This window comes from Hoplias malabaricus, chromosome 3 (assembly GCF_029633855.1).
Source record: "Hoplias malabaricus isolate fHopMal1 chromosome 3, fHopMal1.hap1, whole genome shotgun sequence".
In the NCBI taxonomy this organism is placed as follows: domain Eukaryota; kingdom Metazoa; phylum Chordata; class Actinopteri; order Characiformes; family Erythrinidae; genus Hoplias; species Hoplias malabaricus.
In genome coordinates this window covers 67,935,441-67,960,673 of record NC_089802.1, presented here as the reverse complement: position 1 = coordinate 67,960,673, position 25,233 = coordinate 67,935,441, and the positions used below count along the sequence as shown (strand labels likewise).

Here is a 25,233-nt window from a genome sequence, read left to right as displayed (position 1 = left end):
CAACCATTGTTGGATAGATAAAGGAAAAAATAAAGGGAATAGACAGGATGTAGATGACAGCAATTTTTTGCTAACACAAATTATGTGAGTTTGAATGGTATATATAAGGCTAAGGGCAGGAGTTTGGGTATGGTCCTACTCCTAAAATTTTGTCATTACATAACTCCAATTTGGAATTCATCCAGCTGAATTTTTAACAATTTTGTCATACCTGCTTGTGTAAGAGCACAGGGCAGCCTAGACTACTGTGGGTAGCTGCCGATGAGTCAGCAGATTGAGACAGAGGGGTTAAAGAGAGCCTTTAGGGGGCTTTGTGCTTTCCTGTCTGGATGGTAATGGCAAGCTGTTTGCACTGTAGCCTCTGCGGCTGCTGATATGGCTCGAGTCTTGCCACACGCGTGATTGACTGTAAAATCTACCATCTGCTCCAATTTCTCAAGAGGCAAAGCAGTTTCTTAAAACACTGCAGCACATAGGGACAATCAGACTCTTCAAAATGCACCTGTGTTTGGATTTTGAATTACATCAATACATACATTATATTATCTTGTCCTTTCTCATTTTTGTGCATCAGAGCGAGGTGTGAGACGTCAAAACAATGGTGTCACACTGCCCGCGTATTCAAGCGTAAAAAATATATAATGTGCTTTTGTGGTTTTATATATAGGGCTGTGTCATATCGCGTCATTCACGATAATATACGTTCACTGTCATATTTTTTACAACGATAAAAATCAATAATTGTGATATTCTGACTTGATTTCATGATGACTCAGCACAACAACTATTCTATGTTTGTTTTATTAACTGTTAAGATTTAGGGTTACTTTTTGTATAATTGTTTCCTTTTGCTGTTTATATGCACACACTACATTTTCTGCACTTTGGTTGTGTGGTAGATTTTTACGCTACATTATTTTATACAATATCAGAATTTTAGTAAATTACTGTTGTTTACAAAATAAACAAATATTTACTGATTTCTTTTGTCACTTCTTTATATTTGAAACTTACATTTGTGGCTTTTTAATAAATAAAGCCATTTAATACTATAAATATATATTAAATATTTTTCATTTAATATAATTAATATTAATATAACATTTATTTAATTGCATTAGTTTGTTCTTGAAATTAATAAAAGTAATTTTCTTTGTTTTGTTCATATCACCAAGAATATTGTTATTGCCAAAACACCCTGAAATATTGTGATATTATTTTAGGGCCATATCGCCCACCCCTATTTATTTGATTAGGAGAGCCCTGGTAAATCAGCACCTATGATCTGGGGCTACAGAGTAGTGGTGGGTTGAAGTACAACAGAAGTAGTCCTTTTGGGGTGTGATTTGGTTTAATGCAGCACCTAAATACTCTAAACTGACTCTTAACTTGGTATTACATCAGAATTTCATTTTTCCAACTTTGACTGCAGGTGACATTTATAATCCTCTGTGAGCAGTCAGTAAGGAAGCAGTCTGCATGCTGAAACTATATTTGCATAACTGCACCTGAAATCACTGAATATTGTCTACAGTGTAATAACATGACAACTCTGATTAAACTTATATTTATGCCTTGTTTCTAATCATTCCAATTAATATTTCAACCAAGTTGCTAAATATTATTAATGTTAAAGTAACTTAAAATTATATTCCATCAGTTGTTTTTTACTTGGGCATACTGTCCTCAGAAAAAGCTTAAATTGGTATACTCATGAAGTATTGAGGAAAAAGCAATGCTACACACAGTGTAAACATGGATCGTCCCATTAGCTTGATATCGCACACAAATCCTCCCTGCACTCACTCTGTGCCAAGTGACATAATCAAGGCAGCAGCATTTTAAATTTGTATTGTAATTCCACTGCATTATCCAAATGGCCAACCTCATTACACTTGCAAGAATTTACACAAACAACTTCATAATCTATTTTGCATTTGTCCCCCTGTAGTGCAGAGCTCTTTCCAGCACCATACAAACTCTGGCTTCAAAGAATGACTCATACACCAAAGACAAAGCCCTCGTTCAGGATGGAAAGGATATGTGAAGGTCAGAAAGATTGTTAGAGGCTAGAAAATATCACACCAACAGTGGAAAGGAGTAAATGTTAAAAACAAAACAAACAAAAAAAATCTATGGACCTGTATGATGACAACTGAGCATTATGGCAGACTACATGGAGGTGACTTTGTGGCCATTTTGTGACTGTAACTCCAGCCATACTTTGTTCTTATTTTGATTGGTTTTCAGTCTTGTTTACCTTCAGTGTCCCGGTCATGTGCTTTTGTGTTTGTTAACTTCCCTGCCCCTTGCAGCTCCTATGTACCTCAGTTAACCTATTACCCCCTGAACTGAACCTTTTCATTTCAGCTCTTTTGAGGCATTGTTTTTTTTTTTGGATATTCCATGTTTACACTTAATAAATTGTAATTCCACTGCAATGTTTCTAGACAGACATGGAACAGATATGTTAGCATGTTTACTATTCATAATTACAGTAATCCCTCGCTACTTTGTTCATCTTTCGCGGATTCGCTACTTTGCGAGTTTTTTCAAGGGGGCTATTTTTTTATTATTTACATGTATTAGACTAGGCCTGTAGGTGACAAAATATATCATTTACAAGTATTTCTTACGTACAGTACATGTATCGTTCATGTCCACATCCGAGTGAAATTTACTTTCGCAAAATCACAGCTTAGGAATTACTCTATTAAAGAAACTGGTAGGATATCACATGTAGTTCCAGCTGAAAAACATTATAGAATGACAGTTTAATGCAAAGGGTGGGTTGTTAACGGTACAGGGAGGGTTTTAAAAGTCCAAATACTCGTTAAATACATTAAAAAATATCTTTCCTCTATTTCGGGGAAATGTGTTTTTCGCAGGTGGTCTTGGAACGCATCCCCAAACGAGGGATCACTGTATTGCATAGGGCCCCTACTGGATCACCACAGAGCAGGAACGATTTTCACCGTTGTGATAACACCGATATGGTGGTGGTGTGTTAGTGTTGCGCTGATATGTGTGGATCAGACACAGCAGTACTGCTCGAGTTATTAAAGACGGTGCCCACTCACTGTACACACTATCAGACACTCCTACCTTGTTTGTCCACATTGTAGATGTAAAATCAGAGACAGCTCATCAGTTACTGCACATTTTGTGCTGGTCATCCTCTAGTTTTGTCAACAGTGGACAGAGGACGCTGTTGACTGGATGTTTTTGTTAGCGTGCTTCTCTCAGTCGAGCAGTGGCACTAAGAGAAACTCAAGAAGCCTGCTGTTTCTGATCTACTCATACCAGCATGACACAAACTAACACACGTCCTTCAACAAAACTACCAGATGGAACATAGTTGCAAACAGTGTTTTAGAAGTATGCATCTATTACCAACTACGTTCCATCTGGTAGTTTTGTTGAAGGGCGTTATTGTTTTTAAGGGATAAAATGAGTAAAAATCAGCCAAAAACATACATCTACTCCTGGTGTATCTTTTGATACAATTCCCAGGGCTGCGGAGCACATTTTATAGTTTTACTGCTACTAATCCTCTGTTAAATCTAACTCTGAAATCACTGATAAATCTAACTCTTTTATGTTCTTGATTCTGCCCACTTTTCTTAACATATTTTTCAGTTATCACTCAGCAAATCACACGTATAATTAAAACATCACTGATGTTTGGCATTGTTCCAGCCATTCTTAAAAATGCAGGTAGTTGCTGTACAACTAGGGGCTTTTTTTTCTTTGAAAATGACCTCTATGTGCCCTTTCAGTGTGGTGTTTGCTCATTTCACAGCACCGACCCTGCCTTGTTTAGAGTTGTTAATGATCTTCTCTCTGCTGACAGTGGTGTACTTTTTCTTCTTGACCTTAGCGCTGCTTTTGATACTGTCAGTTATCACATACTCCTTGCTAGACTTGCTTAAATTGGTATTACGTGCTCAGCTGTCATGCCGTTAAAAATCATACATCCCTGTAATAAACAGCATTTTATTAGTATTTACATGCATAAGACTTCAGTTTCCTAATTAGCCAAGGTGTGCCTATGGGTTTAGTTCTAGGTCCCATCCTTTTCTAAATACACGTTTTTTTTGACCAAATGCTGATGTATATTTTAGCGCTAGTTCTAATTTCTTTATAGTAAGTACAATAATTCTGAGATTCTGTTAGTTGCCCTCAACTCTCTGGCCTAACAGGAAAAATACTTCAATATATTCAATATTTGGCCACCTCACAGTTCCTTACACACATCAAATTTGTAGAGCATATCACCCTTATCAAAAACCACTGTCTGCCCATTGCACATTATGAATTATTACTCATTACTTTCATGAATGGTCTAGCCCCAAACCTACTTAGTCGTGCTCCTTCATCCAAACATATATCCTTGTATACTTAGGTCATCTGGCTTAAATTTATAGCTGTTCCTTGAACCAGGTTTGCTTTCTTTGGTCATAAATTTCAAACTTCACTTAATGTTTTCATACCCTGATAGAGATTATATTTCAATTATGAAATATACTTTTACCTACATTCAGCTTACTTAAATTTTGTATTAAACAGCAAATTAAAATTACTGAAATAGGGGTAGGATACAAATGTAAAATAGAATGTAATATATAAAATATATTCAGATAAGGCAGCTTCCTTTTCATTTATGTTGCTACTGGGCTGTGTTTCCAATGGCTGTTCTGCTTTTAAAATTTCTGCTTTCAAAGTTTCAGGCGTCCGTTCGGGGGACTGTCAATACAAGAGCACAGCCAATCAAAAACCACTGCTAAGAGAAAATACACACATTGCGACATAAATTTAGCCAATCAGCTTCCTCCAATCCGACCTCTCTGTGGGTGCTTTGTCTCTCAGCCAAAGCAGAGTCATAATCTCCAAAATGAAGAAGGTACAGGTCAAAGAGCTTGGTCCAAATTCACACAGACATATGTGTGTGCACACACACACATATATACATACAGAGTTATCTTTGTATATATGTTCAGTATTCCATCATTCATTCATTGTCTGTAACGGCTTATTCAGTTCAGGGTCCCAGAGTCACTGGGCGCAAAGTGGGAACACACCGTGGAGGGGGCGCCAGTCCTGTGTGACAGCGGCACCACCTGTTGCGCCGTGCTGCCCAAGGTTCAGAATAATCCAGCAATATGCAGCACTCAATTCCTTATATTGTTCTACTATTGTTTCTGCTAATATATATTTCTATTTTTGAATGCTCTGTAATGTATGTATGCACATGCATATAATGTAATTTGTCTTATATGCGAGCAAATTACAGCTGCAATTTATGATCATTTTGATAAGTATTAGTCTCCTGGGGTTTTTTTTATTCATTAAAAATGACTAATTTTCACGGATTGAGTAGCTGTTAAATTGTATTGGGCTGGTTGTTGGCGCAAACACAGCCCCATATATTTCACTCACCGCTTGTGGTGTGTATGAGGGCACTCAGTTTCTTCCTTCTGAGAAAGACAGCAGATATTTGATTGGCCACATTAGTTAATATAACCGTTTTCCAAGAGCAGACTTTATAATGACACCTGTGTCCTTGATGCTAATGAATGAAAATTGTCTGGTAGTATTGATTACACAGTCCTCATTTCCCCCAGCCTGCCGTCTTGAAGGGGCCGAAGACGAAGCATCATGTTCAGTCAACAACGATCAATGAAGCCTTGTTTGTGCCTCTGACAGAGGTGAGGTGCTGATTAGGTCAAGGTAAAGTCTGAGCTAAATGGCTCCCTGCCTTAGAGAGAAAAGACTGAACTTTGGTCTTCAGAATCAGAATCTTTTTTTGCACCGATTGACAAAGAATTTAAATTGTTTTTGTCAACTGAAATAAAACTCTATAGTCAATATACTATAATACCACTCTCAAAATAAACAGATATCCAGTGAATCTAGTGATCCCTCATACCCTGTTGTCATACTGAAGAACCATTTTACATTAGTCTGAATAATGTGTAGTGATTTGTAGTGATTTTGTGTTCCTTTCCCCAAGGGTATTTTTATAAATTGTTTATAAAAACGGACTACTGCAGAAGCTAAGCCATCACTGTGTGTTTTCAGTGAGGAGCACAACATGGAGAATGAGAGGAATCGTACATATATAGACATTATACTGCCAAAAGCATTCACTCGCTCACGTTTGTATGCATAAGAACTTTATTGAAATCCCATTCTTAATAAGGTTATGATGTGGGACCACCCTTTGCAGCTGTAACAGCTGTAACTCTTCTGGGACGGTTTTCCACAAGGTTTAGGAGTGGGTTCATGAATCTTTTTTTCACAATTCTTCCAGAAAAACATTTTCGAGCTCAGACACTGATGTTGGACGAGAAGGCCTGGCTCACAGTCTCTGCTCTATTTCAACCCAAAGATGTTCTACTGGGTTTAGGTCAGGACTGTGGAGGGAGGCAAGTTCTTGCTTTGTGCACTGGTGCACAGTCATGTTGGAACAGGAAGGGGCCATCCCCAAACTGTTCCCACAATGTTGGGAGCATGAAATTGTCCAAAGTCTCTTGGTATGCTGAACTATTAAGTTAAGTTGACTGTGGAACATTAAGTAACAAAGAAATTTCATGACTTGACTTGCACAGGTGGCATCCAAACATGGTAACATGCTGGAATTCGCTGGGCTCCTAAGAGTGACCCATACATTCACAAATGTTTGTAGAAACATTGTGTATGTCTAGGTGTTTGGTTTTATACACTTGTGGACATGGACATGACTGGAACACCTAAATTTAATGATTTGGATATGTGAATGAATGCTTTTGGCATTATAGTGTATATGTATGCATAGCCACTGTCCAAAGAGAAAACATCTGTCTTCAGAATAGTATCTTTACAGGAGAAGGACTACAAGCAATTTTGGAGCATTTCTATTGGTCCATTCTTTATGAATTTAACACACAATGTTAAGAACTGCTGCTGTGTTCAAATGATATATTCATTCATTCATTCATTCATTATCTGTAACCGCTTATCCAGTTCAGGGTGGCGGCGGGTCCAGAGCCTACCAGGAATCATTGGGTGCAAGTGGGAATACACCCTGGAGGGGGCTCAAATGATATAGTAAACTAAAAGTGAAAAATAAATCTGGTGCTGAAGTTTCCTCCCTCAGTGCAAACATATGTTGTTAGGTGGATTGGAAGGCTGGCTTTTCAAAATGTGTGAGTGTATGATACCCAGTGAAGTCCAGGATGTGTTCTTGCCTTGCACTCAATGATTCTGGGTAGACTTCAGAAACACCCAGTGCAACCCTGAACAAGATGAAGCTATTACAGAAAATTAATGCGTGAACGAGTGAATGAATGAATGAATGGTATATGAATGCTGAATGCTGCAGCACGCCTGGTCTTCAACCAACCAAAAAGAGCACATGTCACGCCCCTATTAGTTGAGCTGCATTGGCTACACTTAGCTGCTCGCATCAAATTTAAATCACTAATGATGGCCTTCAGAGTATTCACTGTTTCTGCTCCCATCTACCTCAATAGACTCTTAAAACCATACGTTAGCGCCCGCCCTCTCCGTTCCTCAAAGGAGCGCCAACTAACACGACCAACCCCCCATACAGGTCAGTCAAGGCTATTCTCATCTCTGGTACCACGCTGGTGGAATGAGCTTCCAAGCACTAGCAGAGCAACAGAAACCCTCTCTGCATTCAAGAAATCATTGAAAACCCAGCTCTTCCGAGAGTATCTTTTGCACTGAATGTCTTTCTTTAATGCACTTATTTACTTCCTGGCATATTGCACTTAATGTAAGGTATTTTGTATAATTTGTGCTGTAGTTCGAATGTTAGATCCTCTTTTATAAGTCGCTTTGGATAAAAGCGTCTGCCAAATGCATAAATGTAAATGTAAATGTATATCAGTAATAAGCAGATTTCTAAAAACAAGCCACAGATGTCTTGCTCTGTTTGGAATTGTGTCCTAGATTGAGGCATAAATGCACAAACAACTCAGTAGCATACAGAAAGTTCTGGTATGAGCATGATATAAGCACACAAACATGGGCACCATTCGTTTGTAATTAATATTAGCCAATCAAATCTGTCATTGTGATCTCAGGGACGTTCCGATTTCATCAAGTATAGAACCATGCCCTTCTGCTTTGTTAGTTACTATACTGGCTATAGGCTTTGAATGACTTTTCTTTGTATCTTCTTTCATATGACCCATCATATTAATCATCCATTCCAGATATTGAATATAGATACTTTTCCAGTGCAGGAGGAGGACAGGAGTTTAATCCTCTGCCCAGTGTTAGGTAACACAGAGCCTGTAGTTTGATCTGCCTACAGCCATCTCCAGTTGAAGACATCACTAAGGGACTGTGATCAGAGAAGTATGAAATATTGATTAAAGGTTTGATTCATCATTTCATAGAGGTTTGATTTATACTGGACATCTCAGTGACTGCTTTTATGGCCTATGATTGCGTTTCATGACTTATATGAAGACTCTAGTTTGAGTCATTTGGTGAATGTGTTTATTGTTACCAAACATGTTGAAAAGGCACAGTTTGTTTGGGGCAGGGTAATGTGTTTTAAGGAACATTACAGGAAAAGAATAAGATTTCTTTAAAGCATTGTCATTAAAAAAAATAGATTTCTTATAGAAATAAAAAAAAAACATTTAAAAAAGATTAAAAAGATTTTAAAAAACTATTCATAAGAACCATTTAAAAATTACCACAGAATGCAAAAGTTACATACCAATGAAAGTTATACATCCAAGGCTAGACCCATTTAGACAAATGTATGTGTGGAATTTGTATGGTACTATGTTTGTCCATTTGCAGTTAAAATAGACTGAAAAAGCCTTACACACATTACCAAATCTACACAAATAACCCATTACTGTATTTCACAATAATTTAATTGTATAGCTTTTGTGCTACCTGCAAGAAAAACATGAATAAAAATTCCCCGTGTTTTATGGGGAAAATGTTGCAACACTGAACCAAAAATGAAAAACAGACTAATTATATGATGTGGACAATACCTCCACATAAGTAGTACTTTCACACAAATGCAAGTTGCACATGCTGTGGTCACTGATGCACCCTCATTCCATGACATCCATTTTCCCTGCAAATAAAACATTAAACATGGGCTCATTTTACCAGAGCATGTTTCAGCTCTCTTTCAGACCATCTGAGATGAGCACATGCCTAAAAACTCAGTGGTGTTTCAGCATGAAATTGATGTAGGGCTTTCATCAGTTTGCATATCTTTAGGCAGTGGTGGACTATGTTAGGTGATAATGGCTTTCCAAAGTAATTTTGAGCCCATGTGGGTATATTCATCACAGTAGCATTATGGTTTCTCATGCAATTCTGTATTTTATTAATAATAAATAATAATAATAATATAATAAGGATGGTATGGTGGCGCAGCTGGTAGTGTCACAGTCACACAGCTCCAGGGACCTGGAGGTTGTGGGTTCAAGTCCCGCTCTAGATGACCCTATGTTCTCCCTGTGTTCTCCCTGTGTCTGCATGGGTTTCCTCCGGGTGCTCCGGTTTCCTCCCACAGTCCAAAAACATGTTGGTAGGTGACTCAAAAGATTGGTGACTCAAAAGTGTGTGTGTGTGTGTGTGTCGCCCTGTGAAGGACTGGCGCCCCCTCCAGTGTGTGTTCCTGCCTTGCGCCCAATGATTCCGGGTAGGCTCCGGACCCACCGCGACCCTGAACTGTATAAGTGCTTACAGACAATGAATGAATGAAAATTGCTTTATAAAATAGAAAAATAAATAAATCTAATGAAGAGTGCCGATTGTAATTGAGAGAACGTATTCTGTTAAGAGATTTCAAGTTTTGAGCTGTGCTTTTAAATGATGAAAGTGGGGAGCGAATAGAAGAAGGTAAAATATAAGGGAAAGCAACCCTGAATGAACTGCTACCCATAGTAGCATAGAGGACCTGAATCTGAGGACTTTAATTTGTGAGATGGGACATATTGATGGAATAATAATATCAGATAAGTAAACACAAATCCATGCAGGGCTTTGAATGTTAGCAGGAGAATATCTGTACGGGATGTGTTTTGTTGCCAGTAGCCTGTGTAGCTAGTGAAGGAAGAGGGTGATGATATGATCATATTTCTTGATGGCTACCAAGACCCTTGCAGCAGAATTTTGGATGAGCTGACTGCATTACGGATATGACAGATTAAGAAAAAGTGTGTGTGTGTGTGTGTGTGTGTGTGTGTTGGGGGGGGGGGTCATATAAGCATTTGCATGTGTTCATTAGCTGTTCATTATACATTGTGCCCTAGATTAGGAATGACCTCTTCTTCTTTTCCTGGAGCTAATGTGAAATGTTGCTCTGGTAAGGACATGCTGGGTCTGTAATGAGAAAGGACTGCTTGTTCTCTGTGCCACACTAATATAATTTGAGTTGACTAATTAGTTGGTGTAATTGGAAAGCAATTTCTAAAGATTAATTAATTAATACAGTCAGGGAAGCAGCTACTTTATTTGAGAACGAGGACTTCATGTTCCATATTTACAAGTTTAATTGTAAGAATATGTCTTCTAATGTGATATCTCGCACAGGAAACAGAAACTGACTTCTAAATATGTGAGTTAATGGCTTTGAAATTCAACCCCCACCCACCCTCTCTCTCTTTATCTTCCTCTTTTATTTTAACTGAATACTGTAACAGCTGCTGTTTTTGTGTTTTTTTATATACCTGTGATATCTGTGCAAATATTATTCCAGATGCTGATCCTCTATTTTATAAAGACATTGCAAGAAGTTAAAATATTACATGGAAGTAGAAGATTTAGTATATTTTTCAAAAACAATAACATTTCTCAGTTTCAACATTTGAAGTATTGAAATGTTTAAATGAATTTCTGTACACTTTCATTATTGAACTGTGTAAAAAAAAAAAGAACATAATATTCATCATTTATTCATTATCTGTAACCACTTATCCGGTTCAGGGTTGCGGTGATTCTGGAGCCTACCCGGAATCATTGGGCGCAAAGCAGGAACACACCCTGTAGGGGGCGTCAGACACACATTCACTCACACATGTTTTGCATGAATTGATAGAGCAGTATATAAATAGGTATTTTTTACAGTAATGCTAATAGGCAGAATTGTACAGGCACACCGATTTACTACACTAGGCACAGTGGTACCATTTTAAAATAAGACTATACTGATAATGATTTACAATCTGTGTATTAACACATAGATAGAAAAGGTAACAGTGACCCATTCTTTACCAAATGTAATAGTGTAGTGAAAAACTAGTCTCATCTACAGGGTTAAACCTCAGATCTTGCTGACATTACTTTGTCTTCTCCCTCAGTCGGCATTCAGTTAACCATCTATAGTATAGTCTTTTTAGACATTGCCTATAATGTGGAGTTTACCTTTTCATGCAATTATTAATTTCACATTCTCAGGTCTCAGCGTATCCTTTACCTTTTCAGTAATTTCTCTGACACTTTCACTATTAGATGGAAAAAAAACGTCACTGTTTTCTTATCTCTGTTGAAAAAGGATTATTAATGAGAGCCTGAATAATAACCATGAAATAAGTCGATTTTTTAACCATTTTTAAAACTGTCTTTGCTGGTGAGCCTGCAAACTTATGCACATTACCGGGTTTCATAAGATATGAAAAACTACTGCATAAATGTAGAACTGCAATGAGGATATTGGTGAATGTTTATTTGTTACATTTATTTATCAGTAATGATTCTTACATACACGGCTATACTCTCCCCAAGCTACAAATTCATATAATTTTTGTGATTATATGACTTGCATTTGTGGAAGGTGTTGTGTCCAGTTTGAAATCCATTTACGCCCTGCAGCATACCTCATAATGTTCCAGGCAAAAATAATGTGCTCTCCCTGGGTAGTGATCAGAGAAAATGAGTGTGACGATGAGAAGAGAGAGTACATCGTTCATTTGTTCTCCAGCATGATAATATTATACTGCACTTCATCTGGAGAAGATGTTTGAAGTTATACCAGCATCATTGATTTTATTTTACCATTAATAACCAACAGTGAACATGTTCCATTTCTTGATTGGAAAGAATTTGCTACCTACACAGAGCCATCAACTGATTTACAATGAAAGTGCTATTTTTGTCAAATAAACCCACTTTCCGGAAAAATTAAGATTGCTTTGTAAAAGGCATTGAAAACACAATTATGAGATTTTAAAGCCTGTTTTACACCTGTTATTCACAACATATGAACAAAAGACATTTTGGAGGGCCTCAGAAAAGTGTTTGTTAATTCCCTTGAACCTTAATTTGAGTGACAGAATAAAAGATTTCCAAAATTTTATATTATTTTTTAAATAAATAATAAATATTATTTCAATTTGTTCCCAATAAAACACTTAAAACAGGTTGTGAGAGGGCAACATGAGCATGAGTCACATGGAAATCTGTTGTTACTAACCACGGTCCTCCGCTGCATCAAGAATCACATTCTGAAACTCTTTTACGTAAGAAGAAAGCCATGCACCTTTTCTAAACAGAAATGTCACTCCGTTCTCTGGGCCCAAGCTCATCTCTGATGGTCCAAAAGACATTGGCAATGTGTGCTGTGGGATAAAGAATCCATGTTTCACCTTATTTTTTGGAAAAACTGATGTACAATTCTCTGCGGGACCATCCAAACTATTATCAGCGATCTGTGTAAAAACCAACAATGATATGGGGGTGCATCAGATTTTATAGATATATTGCATGGTGGCGCAGCAGGGAATAAAATTAATCAAATAATAAATAATTATCTGATCCCACTACAGGGCGGCATGTTGGTGCAGCAGGTAGTGTCGCAGTCACACAGCTCCAGGGACCTGAAGGTTGTGGGTTCAAGTCCCGCTCCGGGTGACTGTCTGTGAGGAGTTGGTGTGTTCTCCCCGTGTCCGCGTGGGTTTCCTCCGGGTGCTCCGGTTTCCTCCCACAGTCCAAAAACACACGTTACAGGTGGATTGGCGACTCGAAAGTGTCCGTAGGTGTGAGTGTGTGAGTGAATGTGTGTGTGTCTGTGTTGCCCTGTGAAGGACTGGCGTCCCCTCCAGGGTGTATTCCCGCCTTGCGCCCGATGATTCCAGGTAGGCTCTGGACCACCCGCGACCCTAAATTGGATAAGCGGTTACAGATAATGGATGGATGGAATAAATAATTATCTGATCCCACTACAGGGCGGCATGGTGGTGCAGCAGGTAGTGTCGCAGTCACACAGCTCCAGGGACCTGAAGGACCCTCTGGGTGACTGTCTGTGAGGAGTTAGTGTGTTCTCCCTGTGTCCGCGTGAGTTTCCTCCGGGTGACTGTCTGTGAGGAGATAGTGTGTTCTCCCTGTGTCCGCGTGAGTTTCCTCCGGGTGCTCCAGTTTCCTCCCACAGTCCAAAAACACACGTTGGTAGGTGGATTGGCGACTCAAAAAGTGTCCATAGGTGTGTGTCTGTGTTGCCCTGTGAAGGACTGGCGCCCCCTCCAGGGTGTATTCCTGCCTTGTGCCCAATGATTCCAGGTAGGCTCTGGACCCACCGTGACCCTGAATATGCTGTCATTTAGACTATGGGAAGTATTTTCCCAGGAAGTACATGGTTATTTTAGCAAAACAATGCCAGGCCCCGTATGTAGTGCCGTGGGCAAAGCAGCTGAGACTAGAGACCTGCAGTACCACATTAACTCTTAGGCCTGCCTCTCCAGTTCTGGAAGCCTGTATTTATTATAATTTTGCATATTCACATTTTATTTATATTATATAGGATGATTAAGAAAATCAACATTAACATAATATAAAAGCAATGTACTGAAATATAAAATGCTAAATATTATTTTCCAGCAAAGTTAGACTGTCCATACTAAATGACAATGTCTGATTTAATTACATGCTTAAATACCTTATACAACTGTTTGCAAATACACTTCCAACAACATTTCTATGAATATTTTAATTAACTATGAATGAGACATAATGAAAAAACTTAACACTCATTTTCATAATTTTCTTATAAGAATTATATGCAGGTTTTATGATGATTTTGATGAAGTGACACTGTGAGAATGGTGCAAGCTTTTTCTCTTTTTAGAGACTTTTAAAATATAATTTTTTTTTTTTTCAGATTGGATTTGGAATGGGCCGGACAAAACTTGGTTTATGAGTTAGAAATGTTTCTTACTTGAGTAAAATGGCATGGTGGCATGGTGTATGTGTGTATTCTCCACATCACAGACTAAAATCTCATTGCTGGCCCCTCATCTGTGGTCCACTGCAGGGGCATCCAACTGAGTCTAACCAGGTCATGTGTTTTTCACAAGGTTCAGACTAGCACGATCACTCCCATGTTGACACTGCATTGTGTCCACTGTCAACTATATTAATACATGGTTATAATGTGACTATATCAAAATGGCTGAAGAGTCAGATGAATATGGCTTATTTTTTTTCATAGGAAATTTGACTTGTGGGATTTTTCATCTTCAGAAATTTAGCCAGAATCTACTACAGAATCAAGCTTTCCTTAATTCCCACACACTTATGAATCAAATTGATTCAAGTTTTCCAGATGGCATTCAATTGTGTAAAAATAATTCCAGTTGGACATGCAATTATGATTATGTGATTAAAATTACATTTTAACCATGAATCACAAGCAAATACACATGGCAGCTGTCTGTTATATTCTAAATATTCGGTGTATGCCATTTGGTTAATAACTGTGTAAAACATTATGTTTAGTCTGAATTTTATTACTTTTTGTTAACATATAATATTTTATATTATACCTTATTAATCTATCTCAAATGTAATCAGTTTGTTCTCGTTAATCTTGAAATATTTACGTTCATTGTGGGAATTGATGTGTAGAAATGTTATATAATTTATCTTGTTTTAGTCATAACTACAAAGGAATAATTAAGAGATGCAAAGATTTTGGTCATTCACTCTTCAGGAAGCATTTCTTTGCTCTGACAAAATAAACTGTGATGTCACCACTTCAGGGAGATTCTAGTCTAGCTCTGGAGTTCCTCATTTACACTGGACCCAATCAGGGCTTTAACACACTGTCAGGAGCGAGGGGCGGATTGAATGAGGCGGACGCACTCGCTAAAACACAGTATATTTAATAACGGATGTAACAACACAACGAGACTAAAACAGAACGAAAACAAACGGAGCAAAGCAAGCTAAATAAAACACGGTGAACTAGACAGGGTAAGCGTGACAGACGGACAAACAGCGAAAACAACGATAAAGGAAAAGAGACGGGGAGAAGCTGAGGAGACAGACGGACAGACAAGAAAACACGACCGACATGAGAAAGGTGAACCAACGTGACTGAACAAAGGTGAAATGAGAAATGTACGACAAACAGGACGTGACACAAGAGGGCTTAAATACAGACATAAACGAGACACACCTGGACAGATAACGAGGACGGGCTGACACATGACACGGACGAGGAGGCGGGACGAGGGCGGAGACAAGGATATAAACAAAACATAGCCATGTGCGAATAAAGCACATGGCGGGGACAACAGACAGACAGGACGAAGGCGTGACAGATGCCCCCCCCAAGAACGCGCAACTCCCGGGCGCGTACTCCTAAACCCCCCAGGAGCTGGCACTGGAGAGGGCACGGAAAACAAGACAGGACTCAGGACAGGACGGGAACAGACACAGGAGCTGGGGACACGACAGGACCGAATATACGAGACGGGACATGGGACATGACAGGAGACTGACAAAGGGGGGCAGCAAGAGACGAGAACGGACTGGACAGGACAGGAGTGGACACATGGGACTTGACAGGGTTTTTTACATTGGACATGACAGAAGACGGGACAGATGATAGAACTTGGTGCTGGGACTGGACAGGAGCAGAGACTGGTGACAAGACACTGGACAGGATAGGAACGTTAGACTGGACAGGGGTACGTGACTGGACAGAAGGCAGGACAGGTGACATGACACTAGACTGAACCGGAGACGGGACTGGAGACTGGACAGGGGATTGAAAGGGAAACTGGACCGGAGACAAGACAGGTGACTGGACATTGGACGGATACGGGAACTGGACGTGAGACAAGACAGAGGGTTGAAACAAGGACTGGACAGGAGACGGGACATAGGGTTGAAATGGGGCCTGGACAGGACTAACAGGGGACTGGACATGTTTGGGGACCAAAGACTGGACATGGGCAGGAGACAGGACAGGGGACTGGAATGGAGACAGGACCGAGGGTTGAAACGGGGACTGGAGAGGAGACGAGACTTGAGACTGGACAGGGGGTTGAAACATAGACTGGACAGGGCTGACAGGGAACTGGACAGGACTCACAGGAAACTGGACTGGACTAGGTAGGGGAACAGGGACCAAGACATTCAGGGGGACAGACACAAACACAGTGACAGGGACCGGGACAGACACAAAGGCAGAAACGGGTACAGGGACAAGGACAGAGACGGGAACCAGGACAGGGACAGACAATGGAACCAAAGTAACAGGGGGGTGCCCAGGACTGGCTAATGTCTGTGTGGCAGTCTGAGGAACCAGCCTGGGCACAGTTCTGGGGATCGGCCCTGAAGTCCTTCGGGCCGACCTACGGACATGGACAGGGGAGGCCGTAGCCACAGTCACGGGGACAGGAGCGGCCGTAGCCACAGTCACGGGTACAGGAGAGGCCGTAGCCACAGTCACGGGTACAGGAGAGGCCGTAGCCACAGTCACGGGTACAGGAGAGGCCGTAGCCACAGTCACGGGTACAGGAGAGGCCGTAGCCACAGTCACGGGGACAGGAGAGGCCGTAGCCACAGTCACGGGGACAGGAGAGGCCGTAGCCACAGTCACGGGGACAGGAGCGGCGGGAGCCGCCATAGTCACGGGGACAGGAGCGGCGGGAGCCGCCATAGTCACGGGGACAGGAGCGGCGGGAGCCGCCATAGTCACGGGGACAGGAGCGGCGGGAGCCGCCATAGTCACGGGGACAGGAGCGGCGGGTGCCGCCGTCACGGACACTGGAGCGGCAGGTGCCGCCGTCACGGACACTGGAGCGGCGGGTGCCGCCATCACCGGGACAGGAGCGGCGGGTGCCGCCATCACGGACACTGGAGCGGCGGGTGCCGCCATCACGGACACTGGAGCGGCGGGTGCCGCCATCACGGACACTGGAGCGGCGGGTGCCGCCATCACTGAGACAGGAGAACCTGCAACGTCCTCCTCGGAGGCAGGGGAACCTGCAGCGACGTCGTCCTCGGAGGCAGGGGAGCCTGCAGCGACGTCGTCCTCGGAGGCAGGGGAGCCTGCAGCGACGTCGTCCTCGGAGGCAGGGGAGCCTGCAGCGACGTCGTCCTCGGAGGCAGGGGAGCCTGCAGCGACGTCGTCCTCGGAGGCAGGGGAGCCTGCAGCGACGTCGTCCTCGGAGGCAGGGGAGCCTGCAGCGACGTCGTCCTCGGAGGCAGGGGAGCCTGCAGCGACGTCGTCCTCGGAGGCAGGGGAGCCTGCAGCGACGTCGTCCTCGGAGGCAGGGGAGCCTGCAGCGACGTCGTCCTCGGAGGCAGGGGAGCCTGCAGCGACGTCGTCCTCGGAGGCAGGGGAGCCTGCAGCGACGTCGTCCTCGGAGGCAGGGGAGCCTGCAGCGACGTCGTCCTCGGAGGCAGGGGAGCCTGCAACGACGTCGTCCTCGGAGGCAGGGGAGCCTGCAACGACGTCGTCCTCGGAGGCAGGGGAACCTGCAGCGACGTCCATGAAGACTGAAGAACGTGCGACGACGTCCACGGAGGCAGATGAATCTGCGACGTCGTCCACGAAGACTGGAGAGGCGCGTGTCGCGCTCACGAAGATAGGCGCGGCTGGAGGTGCCGCGCTCTCGAGGACAGGCGCAGCTGGAGGCGCCGCGTTAACTAAGACAGGCGCGGCAGGAGGCGCCGCGTTAACGAAGACAGGCGCGGCAGGAGGCGCCGCGTTAACGAAGACAGGCGCGGCAGGAGGAGCCGCGTTAACGAAGACAGGCGCGGCAGGAGGAGCCGCGTTAACGAAGACAGGCGCGGCAGGAGGAGCCGCGCTCTCGAGGACAGGAGTTCGTGCTGCTCGCCGGGCTCGCGCTGGAGCTGTAAAGGGTTTAGGGGGTTTCACAGGCGCACCCATCAGATCACCTCGAGGTGCGCCCCTGTTAGCCTCAGACCTCGGAGTTACGGAGGTGAGGCTAACAGCCCCTACCCTTAACGCCCCCCCAAAAATTTCCCCGGACCTGAGGGGGTAATCCTCCAGCGAGGGGGGAACTCCAGCACGCTTCTTCCGCCGGCTCCTACGACTCGCGCTGGAGCAATCACTCGACTCATGAATTGACTCATGAATCGATTCCTCCCGAAGGCGTTGAGCCACTGTGGCATGCATTTGTCGGAGCCGGCTATTCCACATCGCAGCCCTGTCGAACATAGAGTCTGTGCTAGCTGCGTCCTGGTGGTCGTACATTCTGTCAGGAGCGAGGGGCGGATTGAATGAGGCGGACGCACTCGCTAAAACACAGTATATTTAATAACGGATGTAACAACACAACGAGACTAAAACAGAACGAAAACAAACGGAGCAAAGCAAGCTAAATAAAACACGGTGAACTAGACAGGGTAAGCGTGACAGACGGACAAACAGCGAAAACAACGATAAAGGAAAAGAGACGGGGAGAAGCTGAGGAGACAGACGGACAGACAAGAAAACACGACCGACATGAGAAAGGTGAACCAACGTGACTGAACAAAGGTGAAATGAGAAATGTACGACAAACAGGACGTGACACAAGAGGGCTTAAATACAGACATAAACGAGACACACCTGGACAGATAACGAGGACGGGCTGACACATGACACGGACGAGGAGGCGGGACGAGGGCGGAGACAAGGATATAAACAAAACATAGCCATGTGCGAATAAAGCACATGGCGGGGACAACAGACAGACAGGACGAAGGCGTGACACACACCTCCAAGACATTGGTCATCAAGCACAGTTTAAACTACTAGCACTCAAGCATTTTCAGAAGAAAGTGGAAAAGCAGTACAAGAGAAAAATTCAGTAGAAAAAAGGAGGAAATTGGGGGAGTAAAAGAGAAGTTGAGTTAAGAGGAGAGAAAAAGATAAGGAGAAGGATTACACTGAAGCAAGAGAAGTTTTTCCTTGGAACTATGGACTTCCATTCTGGAAGTTCAACACTGCAGAAATGGAGTGAAAGAGGAGAATTAGAGATTAACCCCAGGGTGATTCTACTTCCAGCCAGAAAGATCCACTAAGTTAGAGCCATTGCCTTAAGGCAATAGAAATTCCAGCCAGAGATTTATTTCCATGTTTATGTCTTCCTTTTAAAATTTAGGGCAGTCATCATAGAGAAATTCCCTCGTGTTATTAATTTTCTCTCCTTCCTCGTGTATTGCTGTAGTCCATTTTACTATATGATTGTATAATCAATATTCATTATTTGATATTATATTTACAAAACCAGCTGTGTTGATAAAACCAACCCTTGGTTATTTGTTTGTGTGCCAAGACCCTTCTATGAATCAATCATAATAAAATTAATCAAATAATAAATAATTATCTGATCCCACTACAGGGCAGCATGGCGGCGCAGCAGGTAGTGTCGCAGTCACACAGCTCCAGGGGCCTGGAGGTTGTGGGTTTGATTCCCGCTCCGGGTGACTGTCTGTGAGGAGTTGGTGTGTTCTCCCCGTGTCCGCGTGGGTTTCCTCCAGGTGCTCCGGTTTCTTCCCACAGTCCAAAAACACACATTGCAGGTGGATTGGCGACTCAAAAGTTTCCGTAGGTGTGAGTGAATGTGTGTGTGTCTGTGTTGCCCTGTGAAGGACTGGCGTCCCCTCCAGGGTGTATTCCCGCCTTGCGCCCAATGATTCCATGTAGGCTCTGGACCCACCCGCGACCCTGAACTGGATAAGCGCTTACAGATAATGAATGAATGATCCCGCTACATAGCTACTGTTAAAGGAGCAATCTGTAATATTGACACCAAGTGTTTAAAATTGGAACTATAATAGTTTCAAAACAGTGGAGAGAGCTGTCTCCCTCCTCCCCATAAAAGAAGCTTGAACAGGTTGTCAGTTTGATGAAAACTGAACGAGCAAGAAACTAGTTTTAGAACTTGGGCGGTAATGGCTAAGAAGATTGTGCCATAGTAAACAGATTTACACAGAAAAGTGTTCATCCTTTCACTAAAACATCTACCTACGCAAAGAAGTGAACATGCGGCTGCCATTTCCCTGCATTTACAACCCTTCACAGTCCAAAATCCACATTAAATATTTCGACTAGACAAGTTTGGTGTTACTTATCGATTTTTTCCTTTAACCATAAATATATGGAAGCAAACCTGTGTCATCAGATTTTGAAATATTTATTTTGCACTGAAATTATGCATCTGAATTTTGTTGCTTTTAAATTGAAGTCTTCAGATTTCCACCTCTGAATATTTTGCTTCGCAATTATGCATCTGAATATAATTGCTCTTGAATTGAACTCGTGAATTTTCAAGAACACGTTTTCACTGTTATTATTCAACGTTAATAAATTCAGATTAAAAAATCAAGCTTAAAAAAATTCAAACAATGTATTTTGAAAATGCTCGAATTCCATAGGAAAAATACAGATGCCAAAATACACATCCGGGATACAAAGGATAAGCAATCGATTCTGTCTCCAATCGAACCAACATTCAACCACGACGCTGAGGTTAGCTACTTATTCGCCGGTTTCTTATTAGGATTTTCTCTTTCACCTTAAATGGTGCACTAGTTGCATTCTGTCGCCGCTAGATGGCGAAATACGAACACAATTTCCATACCGTGGAAAAACTACACGTTTAGCTCCCTTCCGCGGATTATTATCTCTTTATTTTGAAAGTGGCTCAAAATCTGAAATGCTCACTGAAGACATAATATAAATGACTATTGAAAAGGTGGTAATATTTCGTATTGAAGCACTTGGTTTCACCTTAAATGTGTCAGTTGATTTGCTTTGTTCTCCAGCTTCTTATTGAATACTCATTTCCACCTTAAACAGCCATGCGAAGTCAAAGCTAGCGCTAGGATTTTATAAACAAAACTCGTTTTAAATCCCTTCCCTTTTCCCCATTGTGTCAATTTAAAACACAGGACCAAGCGGACATCATATCACTAATACATCTACCTACTAGAGAAACGCTTATATTTGCTGTGTACTACCAAGCTTGATTTCTCCGTTCCACCTTAAATAAGTGAATATGCGAGGCTTTACAAACACAATTCTTAGTAATTAATTTGTTTAAAACACACACACACCACGGAGAAACACACATGAATCTGCATCAAGTTCTTTAAAACAAACTACGGCATTTACACTTTTCAATCATGTTGTTATTCACCTTTTTGTATAAAACACAAAACAGTCCTAACACCTTTCAAACGTCGCTATGCCTCACTTTCTTTATATAAGTCACCTATGGCCTTTACTCCCTTTAAACTATACATAGGCGCCTGTACTTCTATGTATTTTCAGAAATTATTTGTTGTTGCCTCTTCAGGAGGAAATTAACCAGCTCTGTTCTGTAGTGTTGCTGCATCTAAACTGCCTTCAATTTTTAAACATAAGGCCAGTATTTCCTCTCATTTACCTCTGTCTCTTGTCATGGAGATTTTTAGAAGGGCAATGGGTCTTTTTGGGTACGATAAAATATAACATTAAGTCTGTTCATTTGGTCATTTCATGGCTGTGAGACACTGTTTGTAGACCTGGCCACACGGTGGACTGTAAAATGATTAGACAGAGGGCGGGATGATAGGAACTCTGCTCTGGACCGGGCAGCTCTCAGGGAGAATATACTGCTTTACCAATGATGTGAGAGGCAGCAGTGTTTTAGTTTGGACTGTTTCCTTAATCTATGATCACACCCTGGACATTTAATGACTAAGTACAGTAAATATCCTACAGATTGCTCCTTTAATATATAAATGTATAATAAATATAACATGGTGAAACGCTCGTTCTTTGGCATATCTTTAAAATGAACATACATTTTGTAAACATTTAAAATGTTTTTTTTTTTTTTACCCATTCTTTGTTTCACATGACTTCCATTGCCTTATGATTGTGTTTACAGCCCAATATCCTGACATTTTTCTTTAGAATTTGCCAGTAAATTTCACTGCTGTAATTCCGGCATCAATCGTCCTGACCCAGGTGTAACACAATAAGTCCAAACTAAGATACCACCACCATGTTTCGAAGACGGCATAATGTTTTATAATGCAGTGTTCACCTTTATCCAGATATAATGCTTCTCACTTAAACCAATAGGTCTCAGAAAACACTTTTCCAGTAGCATTCTGGTTTGCCCATGTGACCCATATCAAACTGCAAACAAGCAGGACTGTTCTTCAGGATATACTTCCATATTACTTGTGTTGTTAAAATAAGATTTTGATGGATCCCTTTTTAAAATAAATAAATAAATAAAAATCGGGGCACCCACTCACACCTGATTGTTATGCCATTGATTGAAAATACCTGAATCTAATTTCAATTTCCTTTTAAATGTTAATCATCAAGGTTTGTATACATTTGCTACTCATTGCAATTGGAGCGTATTTGATAAATAAATGACCAAATGTAATATATATGTCTCATTTGTTTAACTAGGTTTTTTTTGCACATCCTTGCTGTCTAATGAAAAACATCTCAATTCTCAAGTATCTCAAATTTTGTCAACAGCAGCTATCCCTCACAATGTGTAAAAGGTTTCATGATGAAAGAACCAATAGAAATGTTCCCAAATTACTTGGAATTAAATCTTTTTATTTTGACTTCCAATTAATGTTTTTCCTTCTGTAAAGTTGCTATTTTAGAGACACATTTTCCATTAACAGAGACAGTATTCATAAAAATTTGTGAATACCTTTTCACAAATTGGTTTTGCCAACTTTCAAGAACCACTGTAAATGTTTTGTAGGTATTTTATTTATATTGTGCTCTATTGTATTAAATCGTATTGTTTTGTGAATGCAGGAACTTCTACTACATCACACTCCTGAGGGACCCCACATCCCGTTACCTGAGTGAGTGGAAGCATGTGCAGCGCGGCGCTACATGGAAGACAGCCCTCCACATGTGTGATGGGAGGCCGCCCACCCCTGCTGAGCTGCCTGCATGCTACAGCAGTGAGGACTGGACAGGGGTTTCCCTTGCTGACTTCATGTCCTGCCCGTCTAACCTGGCCAACAACAGGCAGACGCGCATGCTGGCTGACCTGAGCCTGGTGGGATGCTACAACCTGTCCTCCATGAGCGAGGGCCGGCGGGCTGAGTTGCTGCTGGAAAGCGCCAAGCGTAACCTGAGGCACATGGCCTTCTTCGGCTTGACAGAGTTCCAGCGCAAGACACAGTTTCTCTTTGAGAGGACGTTTGGCCTGCGCTTCATCACACCCTTCACGCAGATCAACAGCACACGTGCTGCCAGCGTGGCTGTGGAGCCTGCCATGCGCCGCAGGATCGAGGCTCTAAATGTGCTGGACGTGCAGCTGTATGAGTATGCACGCGAGCTGTTCCTGTACCGCGTACAGCACTGCCACCAGCAGGACAGACTCAGGGACCGTGAGAGGAGGAGGGAACAGCGCTGGAGGATGAGAGAGCACAGAGCCTCACAGAGGAGGCAGTGGAAAGAGCAAGAAGTGGAGGAGGGGGAGAAGGTGGAGGGGAGGAGGATAGGTGTTACAGAGGACTACAGCAGTCAGGTGATGCGGTGGTGAAGGTCCATCGACCCGTCCACGCAGTTTCGACATGCCCTTGTCCATTTGGTCTCACCATATTGCATTTGCCATTTGAAGGAACATTCTTTTACATTATTAAAGGAACAGTAGGTAGTATTTTTACCTTAACATTTCAGCTTCAAAATCATTGTGATGCTTCACTGACCTGTAATAGGCAGAATACAGTCTGCCTGTTAGCACTGCAGAAATTACAGTGCTGTAAAAGTGAATTACACTCTGCAACTTTAGGTGAAGCACAGGAGCAAAAATACCAAATTAGTACCTAGTGTTCCTTTAAGTGAAGTGTGTTGGGCAAGTTAACTTATAAATTAATTTGAATTAATTTATTAATATTACTGAATCACTGCAGATCAGGTGTTTTAATTTATTCAGACAAAGGGAAAAAAAGTTGTATGTACTTGTTTATGAAATTGCTTAACCAATCCCAGCCACAGCAGCCATATCGTTTCTTTCAGAAGAAATGGAATGCCTTTGTAATGGAACAGATGAGACTTGGTAATTACATTAGAGGACTTTGAAGACTGATGCTATGAAAAAAAAAAATAAATAAATAAAAAAAACAATCACACATTCTAAATCAAATTGTGAAAAAATCTATTTTCACAGAAGCAATGGAATTTGTGTATATAGTATGTTATCATCTCTGGTTACACTGGACTAGAATTAATGATTCATGAACTGGCCTGAACATATCAATTTGTCTACTTGAATTTTTATTTTTTCTATGTTGGCTTGTTCTCCTGGGATTGTAAAATATTAATATTATAAGCCTTACAGAAATAAACTGAGTAACAAGTATAAATGGAGGATGATTTAAGCCAGTGATCTTTGTTGTCACTGCCAATAGATGTAAATTGTTGTTATCTAAGTGTACTTAATGAATAGGATAAAATAAAAAAAAAAAATTATAAATCAACATTAAATGACATGGATGTACAATAGTGCATCTTAGTACAACTTAATGAATATCTGATCTATCACATAAATGTATTTCTTTGTCCTCAACCTAATAAATACACAATGACAAAATATGCATGGGTCTTGTCCCACTGCAGGAACACATTGATATATGTGTGTGTGTGTGTGTGTGTGTGTGTGTGTTATTAGGTGTAAAAAGACAAAAACTGTTTATTGATCTGATACCACTGTGAACAATATCAACAAAGGGGAAAAATGTATTTTCAAGATTTTACTATATCATTAATTTGATGTAAACAGTTAAAGTTAATTGCAGATATAGACGTTGCATTGCCTACAGCACAAATACAACCATTTAAGTCTAAAACAATCAATCAGTCTACATGTGTCTTTTGGGTTTTTGAGTAATGATAATAGTGGAATATTGGTAAATCCTTAAAAAACCTTCAACCTTCTTCAGGTTTTTTTTAGTTGTATTAGGTAAAACCTT

At 41.4% G+C, this 25,233-nt stretch overlaps 1 protein-coding gene across 1 annotated transcript in view; it reads left to right on the top strand.

Moving 5' to 3' along the window:
* The window catches only part of hs6st3a (heparan sulfate 6-O-sulfotransferase 3a), a 42,675-nt gene extending 17,855 nt beyond the window's left edge, over positions 1-24,820 (top strand). The window contains exon 2 of the mRNA XM_066664853.1: positions 23,066-24,820. Coding sequence (XP_066520950.1) covers positions 23,066-23,804 — 739 coding nt within the window. The 3' untranslated portion in view covers positions 23,805-24,820. The remainder of the gene's footprint in view (positions 1-23,065) is intronic.
* Positions 24,821-25,233: the final 413 nt, after the last annotated feature.